A 15,584-nucleotide genomic window follows, 5' to 3' on the forward strand; every position below is an offset into this window, starting at 1 on the left:
CAAATTATGACTGAGCTACAACCATTTATTTCAATGCCCGTTGTTATTACTCGTAATTAACCGAAGGAAACGTCATGGGACCATTTTCCAATAACATTCGAACACATTCAACAATAATTCAGTTACGGTTTTGAGGCCCTGTGTCTTGGTTAATTAAAAGTGGTAATACCGTTTACAAACTAAGAGTAAGCAATGGTCATCCAGCGAACATATTTCGCAGCATAGCTAAGAGGAAACTAAGTTAAGTAAGTTGCAAAGGGCAGCTGACATGTAATGAACTAAGATGAGACAGCTGAGGAATGAAATGGTTTACAGTAAGAAAAAGAACTGAAAGTCATTGACCTTCCAATCAATTCCGTGACAATGTCATCCCGCAGCGTAATCTGAAGTGTAGCTTGCAGTGTTACAAAAAATATAGTGTTGAAGATATAATGAGATTGATTGTATTGTATTATCGTAACAAGTCACTGTAATGATTATTTCAACTGATAAATATTTTTTAAATACCTGACATTCCTTGGACATAGAGCAGCAGATTAATTTATTTGAGATTGGTAGGAAGCAACATTATCATTTCCGCGCGTTTTCATGACCGCGATGCAGTCATACCCACATCGACAATAAGGGACCAAAAGATTTACTGACTTTAAAAGAAAAACAATACTTTTATTTTTTAATCGTATGGCTAGAGCCCCCCGTCGGGCAGACCGTCCGCCGGGTGCCGGTCTTTCAATTTGACGCCACTTCGGCGACCTGCAGTCGATGAGGATGATAGGACGATGATGAGGACAGCACAACACTCAGTCCCTGGGCGGAGAAAATTCCCCGATTCTGCCGGGAATCGAACCCGGGCACAGAGGATTGACAATCCGTCACGCTGACCATTTTGTTGTTGTTGATCGTTGTGTTTGGCCGTTGCGGACGTCACATGACATCCATTCAAGTTCGTTTGTTGATCCTTCCACTCAGTTTTTTATTACTGAGGCCAACCGGCCCTCTGGCCGAACACGCTGAGCTACCGTGCCGGTGCCCTTCAGCTACCGGGGCGGACAAAACATTACTACACAATACTACACAATTAAAACGGATTGATTCAGAAATGATAGGAAAACGATTATGTTCCTCCTGCCTCAATGCTGCGTTCGGTCCATCAGCATGATCGTAAGTTCTGGAGATAAACTTTCAAGAAATGAGGAGATGGAGACAATTAAGGATAATTTGTCTAAATAAGCTCACTTCATATATAACACACGTTTTTTAATGCAACATACCTTCTTATATTACAGTTAAAGTAGCTGGTGCGTATTAACAAAAGCTTTGCACACGACAGGAAATACTTGAGATTAATGTCCTCTTGATGGTCCCTACTCGTAATTAATTACATAAACAGATATGTTCTCTGATTAAGAAGACAATTAGCACATTTACAGAATACTTTCCACAAATTATAAAACACAAATTGCTGAAGGCAGCAAGTCCGCGTCCGCCTTTCATGGAACAGAAACAGTAAAAGGTGAAGCGCTCAAGGCCTCATTTGTCTTGAAACAGCAGAATTCTCTTTATATCATTAATCGATACGTGTACGCAGAGATTTACAACCGCCGCACAGGAGCAGCAAAGATAAAGAATAATAGATTCTGTCGCTGCTATGCGACGGTTCATTTCTTTTACATTACAATTGTTTGATAGCTACAGGCCATCGAACGTTTACTACTGAGCGTGTACTAATGTTTGTGAGGCGAAAATTACCAATATTACAAGTTCACATATTGCTTAGTCTGACTACCAAACGACTAGTCAGAGACGGAACGGAAATCTGTTAAGTACCTAGGAAGCCATTATGAAAAGTCGTTTCAGTATACAGTTTTGACTGCCAAAGATAGTGTTACTGATGTTCTTCAACATATCAATTGTCCCCCAATAATGTGCAGTTTTTATTTGATTCTCGTAGAGACGGGGCACGGATGTGTCCACGTTTCTTACGTCGGTCCAAACTTTGAATAACGCAGCTCAACTAATTAGACGTAAGATTACTTAACTATCCTGAAGTACTGAAAGTAAAATATTGATTCTAAGGTTAGTCGATGGAGATACCACTGATGTCATTTTCCTTTGAAGTAGTTAACAAAGTAAAATGTTTCATGTGTCTTCAGCGTTTTTCAATGCGATTCTATTGGTCGACAGATATGATGTCCTCCATCTTTACTGGATACTAATGACAGTCATTACTTTACAAAATCAGTTTAATGTATTCAGATCTTGTTCTGCCCCTATAATTCGTCTAGATTTCACTTCCATACAATTATATTGCTCCATTGATTGAATTTCTAAAACTTCTTTATATTTTCTATTTCAACACTCATTACCAGCAAAGCACTTTTGTTGAAAGCTTTTTCCGCTGTTGCTGAGGATGATAATATCTAACTGACCGATCAATACGTTTCACATATATCTACCCGCTCCTTCTTTGGTAGTTCAGTAGGACTTCTATTTTGAAACTCCAAGCGAAACTCTTTTATTTTAAAACTGTTACACATGTTCAAATAAGTCTTGAAACACGTAAAAAATTCCTAACACATCTTATACTGGAAACAGCCTTGAAATTACAATGTCATGTTCATATAGCAAAGGAGTTACGATGTGCATATTTAATTTTACTTCCTAACCTTGTGTTTAGAATCTCAAAAAAATATCTGATTAGGAATTACACACTTGTGCTGTGATACATCTAAAAACTGTCCATGTAAACTGTCCATAAGATAGAACTTTCGCCGATCGCACCAAAAGATAAAATATGTTGAGTGCCCCAAAGCGTAATCCACGACTGTGGACTCGAATCTGAACGTCATAAGAGTCAACCTATGGGCTGCTGTGAGGAAATTGAAAAACATCTAGAGCGAGGTAAGATGTGGAAGAGAGAGAGGAAAGATAATCTGCTATCTATAGAAAATAGTGTGTTATGAATATGACAGTGGATAAAAGGGTGAGCTGCTAAGTGGAACTCAGTAATGCGCAAGTAACAACCACATCAAAAGTCTCTATGCTCCTGTAAATGAAAGAAAATTAATGACTAAACTGAAAAATTAGGAAATATTTGAAAGACCGCAAAAATATGACAGTCATGAGACACGTGAATGTCATTACTGGGGAGGAAAGGAAGATTTTTTTGGTGACTGTAGAGTGCCTTGGAGACATATACCTTTCCTTCAGAAATTTGTGCTAAGGTGTTTTAAATATAAGGAAATATTGCGTGATCATGAACTGGCATTCATTAACATACGTTCGTAGTCCATATTAGTGATTTATATCGAGAGTGTTGTTCTGATGTTGGTTTTCCTCTATTTTTCCATTATTTCATTCCATTTTTCTTCTTCTTCTTCTTCTTCTTCCTCTCTCTTCATGGAGTGGGCTTACAGCCTATTCTGCCTTCACCGCAGCCATTTCTTCCTCAGTAATTTCACATCCAAATTTTGTATTGGTTTATAATTTGTCACCTTGTTTAACTAATACGTCTGTTGATATACTGTTTCCATTCTATGCATCCTTATTCTGTTTTTGCATTCTATGCATCCTTATTCTGTTCGTCTCCTATAATCTTGATCAGTATTAATTGATCTCTGAGATTACATTCTTCAACTGCCCTTAAAATCTTCTTTTTATTCTATTGCATTCTTTTATTGTCTATCTTAGTTAATGTAAATGATTTGCACCCATGTATTAGAACTGTATTAGCCATTGCTTTGTATTCGTAAAATTCTAGCTTTGTATCCTCCCTTGTCTTATCACACAGTGTTCTGTGTTTTGTGCCACATATCGTTTGAAACTAATTAATGAGTGGCGTTTTCATATTCATAGCTAATAACGTAGCCTAACAGCTGAAAAAATAACACCTGTTCTATTGATGGGTTTCTTAGTGCTGTTTTGGAGCATACTGGAAATTTCCCTTGGAGGCCATTTCTTCAGTTATTTTTACTTGAAATTTTTACGTTACAGTACTTACCAATTTGATTTAGGTGATGCGTTGTAAACTGGAGGTCATGTCCTCTTTTTTGAATAATTATTTAGTCATCGACAAAGAGCACAGTATTTATGTGTCGTGGTATTAATCTGACATCTTGTTTACTACGAAACAGTGTCACGTGTGTCTATATTGAATATGGAAGGTGAAAGGCTACACCCTTGTCGCACTCCTCTGATCTCTATTGGTCCTGTCTTCTGTTTCCCAGCATTTATTGCAGTTTCTGTGTACTGATAAAACTCTTTGCTACTTGTATTAAATGTGTAGGATACCATCATTTTCTCATAATGTTCCAGCTCCTGTTTACACTTCGAATGCCTTTCCATATGAATACAATGTAAGTCTGTAGGTTGTATTCGCCTCGTTTTTCGACTGGCTGACGTGCAATAGCAACATTGTCACTACAAGATTCTCCCTTTGTAAAACGATTCTGTTCTTCCATTAGGAGGGCGCCAACTATCTTTCTCACTCTGCTATGGATAATTCTTGGGTAAAGTTTGTAAAAAGCACTTAGTAAGGTTGTTCCTGTATGGTTCTCACAGATATTTCGTCCTCCTTCTTCGGAGCGCGGTGTTAAGAGCCTTAGTGGCGACATTAATCATCCCTTTTGAAGGAGTTCTATGTTAAGATCACCAGCCCTGCAACTTTCTTGTTGTTCATCTGTTTCAGTGCCTCTGGTGTGGTGTCATCTCCTTGAAACACAAGATGGTCCCTTTCTCTCTCTGAAGTTGCAATTTTTTCCTGTTTTTCATCTTTTTCAATCAATAGTTCTTAGTAATGTTTTATCCGAGCCTCTTTATGTGCGACATTTCAGGGACATTTGAGAATACTGTTTGAAGCCGATCAACTTATACTATTGTTTATAGTTGTTAAGGAGTGACTAATGAACTTGATTTAAGTGTTTATAAATAATAATTTTCCTTCATTCTACCAAGTCTGATAATTAGACCTAGTATGTTGGACTTACATGCCACGGCTCGAGCTCGCAAAGCTGTTCTGAAGAATCATTCCACAGTTTCCCTTTTTAATATAATTTTGTCGCAGTCTTTGCTTTTATGATCAGATTCTTGGAAGGCACAACAATTCATACATGTCACGAATATGGAAAGCGGTGTTTAGCAGTAAGAACACACCTAGCTTAACGTTTGTGAGGTAACGGGCGAATTGTGGCACCCTGAAAATATCCCGAGTTCGGAGTTGGCGTGGCTGTACGGGCCGCTCCGCAGGCCCATCACGTGGTGCCTGACGTTGGCCGAAGCAAAAAGGGTCCAGTCCGAGCGCGTGGCTGGGAATTCCATGTTGACTCTGTGTCTTTTTTCACAGTTCCTATAGAAATTAATAGTAGCCAGATGAATCGTGATACCTCAAAAAGAAACATGTATACTACTATTATTTGCCCTACGATTTTGATGGTGAAATCAGATTTTCAATATCTTTATTAGTTTAAAGTTTAATATCTGACAGTAAATTATACAAGCAGCACACAGCAACGAATTTCCAAAGTCTAAACGATTCGTCCGATTTCGCCGATCGACATGTCTTTTGAAAGCTATTAGTGTAAACCTAAATTGGTATGAATTACAGGCATGTAACTTCAATAGTACATGCGTTATTGGAGGTCAAAGTGGCCTATTACTACTCCATGTTACACGAAAGAACGGTAGCAGCATGCTTATAAATATATTTATTCGTTTATGTCTTTGTTTATATCCGATATATACTCTTCATGAAGAAATTTGGTCAAATATTTACTGTGTTTCAGAAAGCACAGAGACATTAGGCTACTGACCTACCTTTTGTTCACTCCTTTGATATATGTTTATTTAATTTGTTTATGTATTTAATAATGCATGTTAGAGCGTGTTTATGGTTGAGCCATATGAATATTTATTTAATTTCAAGTTATTTAAATGTAAATCCAGTATTTCGAATGTGTTTCAAAATGTTTGTGAGTGTGCATTGGCTTGGAGACATAACGGAAGGGCTATCGCCAATCAATGCGCTCGTTACTAAGGGAGGCGACTACCGAGGTGAATGGAGGAGAGTTCTGAAGAGAGCAGTGCGGGGGGCGGTATGGTACAGGACACGGGGAGTGCTGGACGCGACGGCGCGACAGACGCACAGTCGCGGCAGAGACTTTGGAGAGTGTGGCACGGTTTGCGCGTGGTTGCGGCAGATAGAAATACTACGTAGTGCCGACTTGTGCACTTGTGAGGTTTCCATGGCTTCTACAGTGAAGACGTAGTGTGCGTTTAGAAGTGAATATCTCGCAGGCTATGTTGTTGTTCATAACTAATTACGTGGAGTAGGGATCTATTGTTTCTGTGTTATTCAACTTAGATTTTATTTAATTGGTTGACCATCGACACCAATAAGTGTTTTGCAGAAATATACCACATTATCAAAAGTACTTCTATCATACTCATCATTTAAAGTCGTTAAGATAGTACCTGCAGATTTTATTTAATTGCAATCTTTCATTTATAAATTTCTACGTTACATTCGCAATTGCCGAGTGATAGGAACCTTCGACCATTCGATTCATGTGTATATTCATATTGTATACTGTAGATTCAGCAGTATTTGGCTTGTAATGCAACAACTACGTATCCCAGCCCCTAGACAACGAAACCAGCCAGAACTTACAATATTTGAACTCTAAGTCTGTGGGTGCGTAGTTGAGGGCCACCACCACTGATACCATTTCATTTTAATGTATTTGAAAAGCCCGCACGTTTCTTACTTCATTGCTGATATTAAAATTAAGCATTAAGACGGACAATTTTTCGAGATTCTGAAGGCCATCGTAAATTGGGACATCACCACATTGGGAGGATTTTTTGGACAGCGAACGTAACAACACATTCCGATGGAATTGTAACACTACTAATTATTTTCCAGAGGTGTAAACGAAGTAAAGTGGTTCTGTGGAAGTGCTGTCAATTAGTTTTCCCGTCATGTTTGCAACAATAATGTAATTTTTGATCACAAATTTCTCGTTAGCCTTTTTTTTGTGAGACACTGTCCATATACATCTACACTCACACATAAACTCCGCTAGCCGCAGCGCATGGCGGGGGAAAATTAAATGTTACAATTATCCAGAAATATTTGGAAGGGATTAAAAAATAATGGCATACCAGCATCCATGGAAGGAATGATATCCACCATGAAGATAACGCCAGTTATTCTGCGACGTCAATCACCGAGAAATTTTAATTCATATGCTTTGTTGGTAGTATTCCAAGCCGATGGCAAAGCTCATTGCAATGGACATATATTCTCAAGCTTCAGTTCACTAAAAGCTGATACGGCAAATGAGGCGGCAAGGCAAATTATGCAAGAAAGTATTAAATTACATGAAATTTTGCGGGGAAAATAAACATATTACGGGTGACAGGAAGTACTTTTTCTACGTTAATATAAGTTGTTAAAAATCTAGTACATCGAAGTTTTGAGTTAATGAACATTTCCATGTTTTGATAAATCAGAAACAAGAGAATATTGTGAAAATACTGCAATCAATGCTTTTACCCAATGATGGTCTTCTCATACACACTGCCTGTATATAATTTTGACGTAGCCCACACTAATTGTTATGAACATTTGTCTGATCGTGAGAAGATACAAAGTTTGTCCTAAAAACCTACTCATTTCCAAAAGTTAAAATGTAAACGAAGGATGTAACTGTGGCTGTTTACTGTGGTGATGTTGTCTATACGCTTCCACCTACTTTCGTGATGAGCATCAGGTACGTAATCAGTTCATCATTCATTCGTAGCTACATATGTCACTTACGAGTACATTAGACTGTGGTGTCACCGCCAGACACCACACTTGCTAGGTGGTAGCTTAAATCGGCCGCGGTCCATTTAGTACATGTCGGACCCGCGTGTCGCCACTGTGTGATCGCAGACCGAGCGCCACCACAAGGCAGGTCTCGAGATACGGACGAGCACTCGCCCCAGTTGTACGGACGACATTGCTAGCGACTACACGGACGAAGCATCGCTCATTAGCCGAGCAGATAGTTAGCATGCATTGCTCATTAGCCGAGCAGACAGTTAGAATAGCCTTCAGCTAAGTCCATGGCTACGACCTAGCAAGGCGCCATTTGTAACATTGCATGTACCTCAAGATAGAGTCTCACTTGTATCACCAAGAACGTTGTAAACCAAAGGACTATATAAAAAGTTAAGTGTTCTAGTAGCTACATACTTTTCTTTATAACATTAATAAGTATCCTGTTTCAGACCTCTATCTAGCCTGCTTAAGTTTACGCGTGCCTTTCGGCTACTTCAGTGTGGCGTAGCTGTCTTGTTACGTCACAACATAGACAATGAGAACTACAACAACAAAAAAAAAAAGGAGCCACACAATAGGTGATTATGCATTTAAAAATTTTATTGTGTCATTCATACTGTTTAAGCTAATTTTGTCATGTCTACGCTTACACTACTACATCTACCTCTACATGATTACTCTGCAGTTCACGCGTAAGTATTTGGCAGAGGATCCAGTCAACGCTTTCAGACTATTTCTCTACCACTCCACTCTCGAACAGCACGAAGGGAAAATTAACTCCCAGATTTTTTGTTAAGTGCTCTGATTTTACTTTTTTTACACGATTTTGGAATTCGGAGGAGGAAGTGATCCCGTGGTAACGAAAAACGCCATTCTTTTAATAAATGCTACTCGTGTATCATGTCCGTGTCATTTTCTCCCTTTGTTTCGCCTCCAGTCCTATTTTTATAACAGGCTGTAAAGGACTTATGGTTTCAACGGTACATATAAAAACATTAAAAGTTGTTTGTAGTAACATACCAGAAGTTCCGAAAGCTTTCCTGCAGCCACAGAATAATGTGCACTTCATACTGCGCCTACAGAGAATAATTATCCTAGCTTAACACCAAATAGTACCCAACTTTTAAACATTCATTTACAAAATGTAATCGTAATATTACAAAAATACAAATTTTTAATAGTGCTAAATGAAATATTAAATAACATAAAAATTTAATACTCTTTCAGCTGTGGCAGGTGTTCTTACTTCCCATGCTTGCTAAGAAAAATTGCAGAGAAATTACGTCTTATACAAGACAACGTTTGATTACTTTCACTTTACCTAAACATGTTGCGGCACTGAATGTGTTATCTTTAGTGCGTTTTACTTATTATTCTTCCTCACATGACATTATCAGTTATTTACGTTAGTATTTTTATGTTTATCATAGATTCTACAGCTTATCATGGTTTCTATTTTTATGATAAAATGTAGGAAATGCGTGTGCAAAAGTTATAAATAGCAACAACGGAAGAAGCAAGTGTTCTAACATGTCTGAAACAAGGGAAGCAAGTCTACAGCATCGGAAATCATGACAAGCTTTAGAATGCATGGCAGATATAAAAATATCAAAGGCGATAAATGATAGTGTCATATGAGAATGAATAAAAAGTAAAAGCCTCTGAAGATAACAGAAAATTCAGAAACATGTGTGGATAAAACAGATGTAATCAACCGGTGTGTTTCATAAGATGGAATTTATCCCCAATTTTGCATGAAACTATTTCATTATCTGTATATACTGTCAAAAGAGAAAATAGCGATTAATTTCCCGTACAGTCACAACTGTGAAAGTGAAATATACTACTGCATCAACCACAGTATAGATTTAAGTGTCAGGAAGTCGTTTCTGAAAATATTTGTATGGAGTGTAGCCATGTATGGAAGTGAAACATGGACAATAAATATTTTGGACAAGAAGAGAATAGAAGCTTTCGAAATGTGGTGCTACAGAAGAATGTTGAAGATTAAGTGGGTAGATCACGTAACTAATGAGGAGGTATTGAATAGGACTGGGGAGAAGAGAAGTGATGTGTCGACAGAAGTGCCGACACAGTGTTATTTTGAGGGGGCCGATAGGCACGCTATCTAACGCAGATGGGCGTGAATTCTGTAACAGGATAACTATAGAATGGTAGCAAGAAAAGTACGTAGCTGCTTTATTTAATGACTCCTTGTGATACATCTCTCTTGACTATACAAATGAGACTCGTATGATACATGCACTGTTACAATTGGCGCCTGGCTAGGTCGTAGCCATGGACTTAGCAGAAGGCTATTCTAACTGTCTCTCGGCAATTGAGAGGAAGGCTTCGTCCGTATGGTCGCTAGCAATGTCGTCCGTACAACTGGGGCGAGTGCTCTATCGTATCTCGAGACCTGCCTTGTGGTGGCGCTAGGTCTGCGATCACACAGTGGCGACACGCGGGTCCGACATGTACTAAATGGACCGCGGCCGATTTAAGCTACCACCTAGCAAGTGTGGTGTCTGGCGGTGACACCACAAGAAGTTTGTGACACAACTTGACTAGAAGAAGGGATCGGTTGGTAGGACATATCCTGAGGCATCAAGGGATCACAAATTTAGCATTGGAGGGCAGCGTAGAGGGTAAAAATCGTAGAGGGAGACCAAGAGATGAATACACTAAGCAGATTCAGAAGGATGTAGGTTGCAGTAGGTACTGGGAGATGAAGGAGCTTGCACAGGATAGGGTAGCATGGAGAGCTGCATCAAACCAGTCTCAGGACTGAAGACCACAACAACAACAACATCAACCACAGTAGTAGCTACCTGGAGTGCTCTAGAAATTGAAACCTGCCTGTGTGTGTTTCAGACGTGAAGCTGCTTCGCAGGGGGCCCTGCGACTCTCTGCCGACCGTGTGACAGCGGGACTCCGTGAGGACGTCATGTGACGTTCAGTCTGCTCGTCAGCACTGTAGAAGCAGGCGCCAATGAGACCGATGGACAGGACTCATTGAATTGAAAGAGATGGATAAAGAAGGCGTGCGGTCTTACATCAACTGCCTGTAATTTTGATGCTTCATTCGATTGACCGCAAATAAATGAAAATAATAAATTCTGAAAGTGACTTATTGTTACTTAAATTTATCTGTGTTGTATGACGCTGTCTGAGGTCAACAACTGTGTTATAAAATTACGACATAATTGTTCCTCCTTCATTCACTTTTTACTAATACTCGTCGAGTTCGGGCACACGTCCTATCACCTGCTCGGTCATAAGGTATGGCCTGTGTGTCGCAATCAGGAAGTCGACGAAATGTTGGCCGATGTCTACTAAGTCACTCTTTAACGCAGTGAGAGAGAGGAGGTCTCTTAGGATGCTTAGCACAGATGATTTTGGAACACAGAGGGGAAATTTGTGGCCTTGACAGCCATGACACCTTCCTCTTCAAAGAGTTCATGATCATTTATGCAGCGTGTCATTAATTCATTTAAATCTACAAATAAATTAGTTTTTACTTGATGTTTCTTATAATCTAGTTACATGATATCCATATATTTTTTATACCTTCTACTATTTAAGTATATTTTATCTTTTTCTTCATGAGGGTGGCTCTCACAGATGACATCATTTGCACTTCTCAGCTGAGTAGACGCAGATGTATTAACTACAGTACTATTACACACATTGACGGACAACAACTTTTACTGCCAAAAAGGTCTGGAACAAACCTATATATTTACTTACAACACGAGAAATGCAAGGAACAGCAACCTATAACTAATACTATGGTTAAGATTAAGCATCTATATGTAGTTACAGAACTGGACACCGCTCTTCTGAAACTTCTTGGAAGATTAAAACTGTGTGCCGGATCGAGACTCGAACCCGGGACCTTTGCCATCTGAGCTACCCAAGCACGACTCACGCCCCGTTCTCACAGCCAGAGACGAGGTACTGGCGGATTTAAAGCTGTGAGGGCGGGTCATGAGTCGTGCTTGGGTAGTTCAAATGGTGTAGCACTTGCCCTTGGAAGGCAAAGGTCCTGAGCTAGAGTTTTGATCCGGCACACAGTTTTAATATGCCAGGAAGTTTCATATCAGTTCACACTCTGCTGCAGAGTGTAAATCTCATTCTGGAAACTTCTCTTCTGCTCCATTTCCTTTTACTCTTTATTAGTTAGCTGGTTTTCAAAGCAAAGAATCCACTCAGATCTAAAGTAATAACAAATGAGAAAAATTTTGAACAAATATCCCACTTCAGTTAAGAAGGTGTGACATTAGTTTTAACTGTGACTAAGACATTGAGAGGAAGGTTAATAAATATCAAGCTGTCTGTCAAACAGCTGGAAAAACTTTGGAAAGAGAAACAAGAAAAAAACAAAAATGAAATTCTATAAATTTATGGCTGTACCTACTTTTATGCGTTTCCGAATCATGGGCAGTAACAAAAAAAGTCGTGTGTATAAGCAACAGAGATGTAAGAGGCTGTAATAAAATGTAAGAGGCTGTAATAAAATGGATAAAATAAGGAATGAAGCAATAAGATCAGATTTAAAAATCTTTTCAGTTAATGGCAAGACAGAAGAGAATAGAATGAAATGGAAGGATCATCTTGAGAGAATGACCGAAAATTGATCGCCAAAAAAGATAATGGCTTATCGGCCGACTGGAAAGACAGAACTAGGTAGACCTCGTAAGTGATGGATGGATGATAGAGACCGGAAGAGGTAATTACGATATTTAATCCTTGGAAGAAGATGATGATGATCATCAATCAACTGGTCCATATCCTCCAATCTTTTACCTGCCACCCTTAGGTCGTCTAACCTAGTTGTTACATGTCTTCATGGCAATTCTAATGGTACCATTGATATACTTACTTCTTCTCTAGTTCTTCACAACAATCGATTTCCATTGAGATCCTAGGGACAATGTCGCTTTCTAGTGACACTGGTGTATTATTCTGTATGAGTGGATGTATGCCAGGGATCTATAATCTTTCCAGTTTGTATGAGGTTTTAATAATCCCAAACCGTGTAAGTGAATGGCCCTGGAAGCTTGTTCCTCAAACAAAATGGTCACGACCATGCTCCTGTGGGCTAATGTTTTGCCATTCATTATCACTAACACATTTCGTGAAATAGTTGATTTTCTGATACAGATTCTTGGAATTTTCTTACTTTGCAACAACTGAAATTCGACTCACCTTGTTCGGACACGGACCACATTACAAAGGTATGTTTACATCAATGGATTGTAATAGATCTGCTGTGAGTTTAGCAAACAAGTTCTTAAAATCATGTAATAGTAAATATTCTTACTCTAGCTATATATAAATCTATTTCCCAGTATCATCTTTTGCTGCTGTTGTGAGTACAACATTCTATATAAATTGATCATCGCCACTATGAACTGCTAACGAATCCACAACGATTAATTTTAGAAGCATGTATCCATATTCGTCTGACAAGGATATGGCGAATCGTACTTTTCTAAGATCGTCTTCAGTTAATCTTAAATATTTTAAGTTTTGTATAGGGTTCGTGATGTGTTGCAGTAGAATCCCATTTTGTGTGTGCACGATGACGGTTACCAACTGCTTATACTCAGTACTTAACTCTTTAAATGAAGAGGCTAAATGTTTCATTTTTTTGTTGATGGTAACGAACACAGCCTATCTCTTTAGCCCTGCATCCGTCGCATTTAGTGAATGTGCAATGAATTGATCCAGCTCATTCATACAGTTTTTTAATATTTACTCATTGGTCGCTACGTTTCGTTAATTGCTGAATTAAGTATTTATTTTGTTCTAATCTGGTTACATTACTATCCAATTCATTACTTCAAAGAATTGCATTCTGTTCTACTGATATATACGTTGCTTAATCTTTCGCTGCACTGTTGGACGAGCCGCCCGCGGTGGCCGAGCGGTTCTAGGGGACCAGATTCACATACATCACAATTATCCGCTGTAATCGTGATCTCTACCTTGAACTGATGATGGTAATAAATCACAGATGAGTTTTAATGTGATTTGGTGTTCAACATCCGCTAGCGGAATCAGCACCCATGAGGTCAGTTTTGTTTGGACCGCGGCTCATAGGTTCAGTAAAATAAAAACAGTCCCTCCTGCTACTGTCTCCTATCGACTCTTCTTGTCGTTAATAAAAAGGCTTCAACCGGTTTGCGTTTATTTTCGTCTGCTTATTTCCAACCATCTTAAGTGTCACATTGGGTGGGCCCACTGCAACCACTTCATATGGAATTGTGCATCTAGATATCGCTGAACAACCTCTTTTTACCGTCTTGTCATATAAAAGAACTTGTCGTTCTAAAGGAAGGAAGGAAGATTGGGTTTAACGTCCCGTCGACATCGAGGTCGTTATAGACGGAGCACAAGATCGGATTGTGTCAAGATGGCGACGGAAATTGGCCGTGTCCTTTCAAAGGAACCTTCCCGGCATTGGCCTGTAGCGACCTAGGAAAATCACGGAAAACTTAACTCTCGATGGCCGGACGCCAGTTTGAACGTCTACCAACTGGAAAGAGTTTAATGCTGAGAGGAAGAACATTTTCATAAAATCCCAAAACACACACGTGGGTGTAAGTTGTTGTCTGAAGGATTCTATTTGGGCAATCATGGCACATGAATATCACTTGGCTGTAATTCGATAGGCGGACGGCTGCCGGCGACGTGGTTGCCGTTGGCTTTAACAGATGGCGCCTAAGACGTTTGTGTACGCGAGCTGATCACAGGGTCTTAGTTTATGATGGATAATGTTGGTTACATTTAACTTGGTGGTATTCTTTCAGAGATATGGTAGGTTGAAAAGTTTATTCATGAAGGAACTCCCCCGCCCCTCCCCCCTATTATTTATTTTATATTGACATATGGTTTGACTTGTGCTTAGGTATGTATGCCAATGTAAAAATTTTGAATCTTCTAAAAAAAATTTTAAAAAAGCCCTTTAGTATTAACGTGTACGGAAGTACCATTCCAGTTTCTAGTCGTAATTACACCCTGCTAGATGTTATATGCTGAGTGTGTTATTATTAAATTACATGTGAACGTATTGAGCACATGACCATGCAGCGCCCCCTACCGAGGACGCTTCGCTGCTAGTTGACTTGTTTAGCGTCAGTATACGCTCTGCTTCAAAACTGCTTGTGTTGCAGTTATAGTCATATGTTATTGGACACTTTGTTTGAGTTGTCAAGGTTGTACGCCTAGTTGGTTAGTATAGAGTTGAAGTTTGTGGTATGTAACGCATATGATCCGACTTATTTTCTGTAACGTTGAGACGTGTTGAGTGTGCTGTTCACTTATGCTTTGTACTTTTTTGTAACAGATGTCTGAAGATGGGTGTAATCCCGAAACGCGTAACATGTTCTAATAAAAGAGTCAATTGACTTTATTGCGATTGTACAGCATTGGTTGCCAATTATTAACATAGAAATGAAACAGGCCTCAGACGGGATTTTATGTCCTGTATATCATAAACATATTCATACCCGACAGCTCTTTCCACTTCCTATAGGATTCCTTTTTCCTAAACGGTGTGTACCCAGTCCTACTATGGGGCGTTATATTAAATATAAAAATACTTTTTATGAAGTGTCGCAAATGTTCCACTAGCATTCCGTGTGCTCTAAGCATCCCATTTGTCAGTTGGTGAAATGCTGCGGTATTGATCTTCCAGAACCTTAATAAGTTACATACCGTCTTCAACACTGGTCGGTCAATAGCACTGACGGAA

At 39.1% G+C, this 15,584-nt stretch overlaps 1 protein-coding gene across 1 annotated transcript in view; it reads left to right on the forward strand.

The window, feature by feature from the left end:
- LOC126413987 (uncharacterized) overlaps nucleotides 1-10,911 on the forward strand; it is a 38,184-nt gene extending 27,273 nt beyond the window's left edge. The window contains exon 3 of the mRNA XM_050083310.1: nucleotides 10,697-10,911. Coding sequence (XP_049939267.1) covers nucleotides 10,697-10,746 — 50 coding nt within the window. The 3' untranslated portion in view covers nucleotides 10,747-10,911. The remainder of the gene's footprint in view (nucleotides 1-10,696) is intronic.
- The last annotated feature ends 4,673 nt before the right edge of the window (nucleotides 10,912-15,584 follow it).

This window comes from Schistocerca serialis, chromosome 1 (genome assembly GCF_023864345.2).
Source record: "Schistocerca serialis cubense isolate TAMUIC-IGC-003099 chromosome 1, iqSchSeri2.2, whole genome shotgun sequence".
NCBI classification, from domain to species: Eukaryota; Metazoa; Arthropoda; class Insecta; order Orthoptera; family Acrididae; genus Schistocerca; species Schistocerca serialis.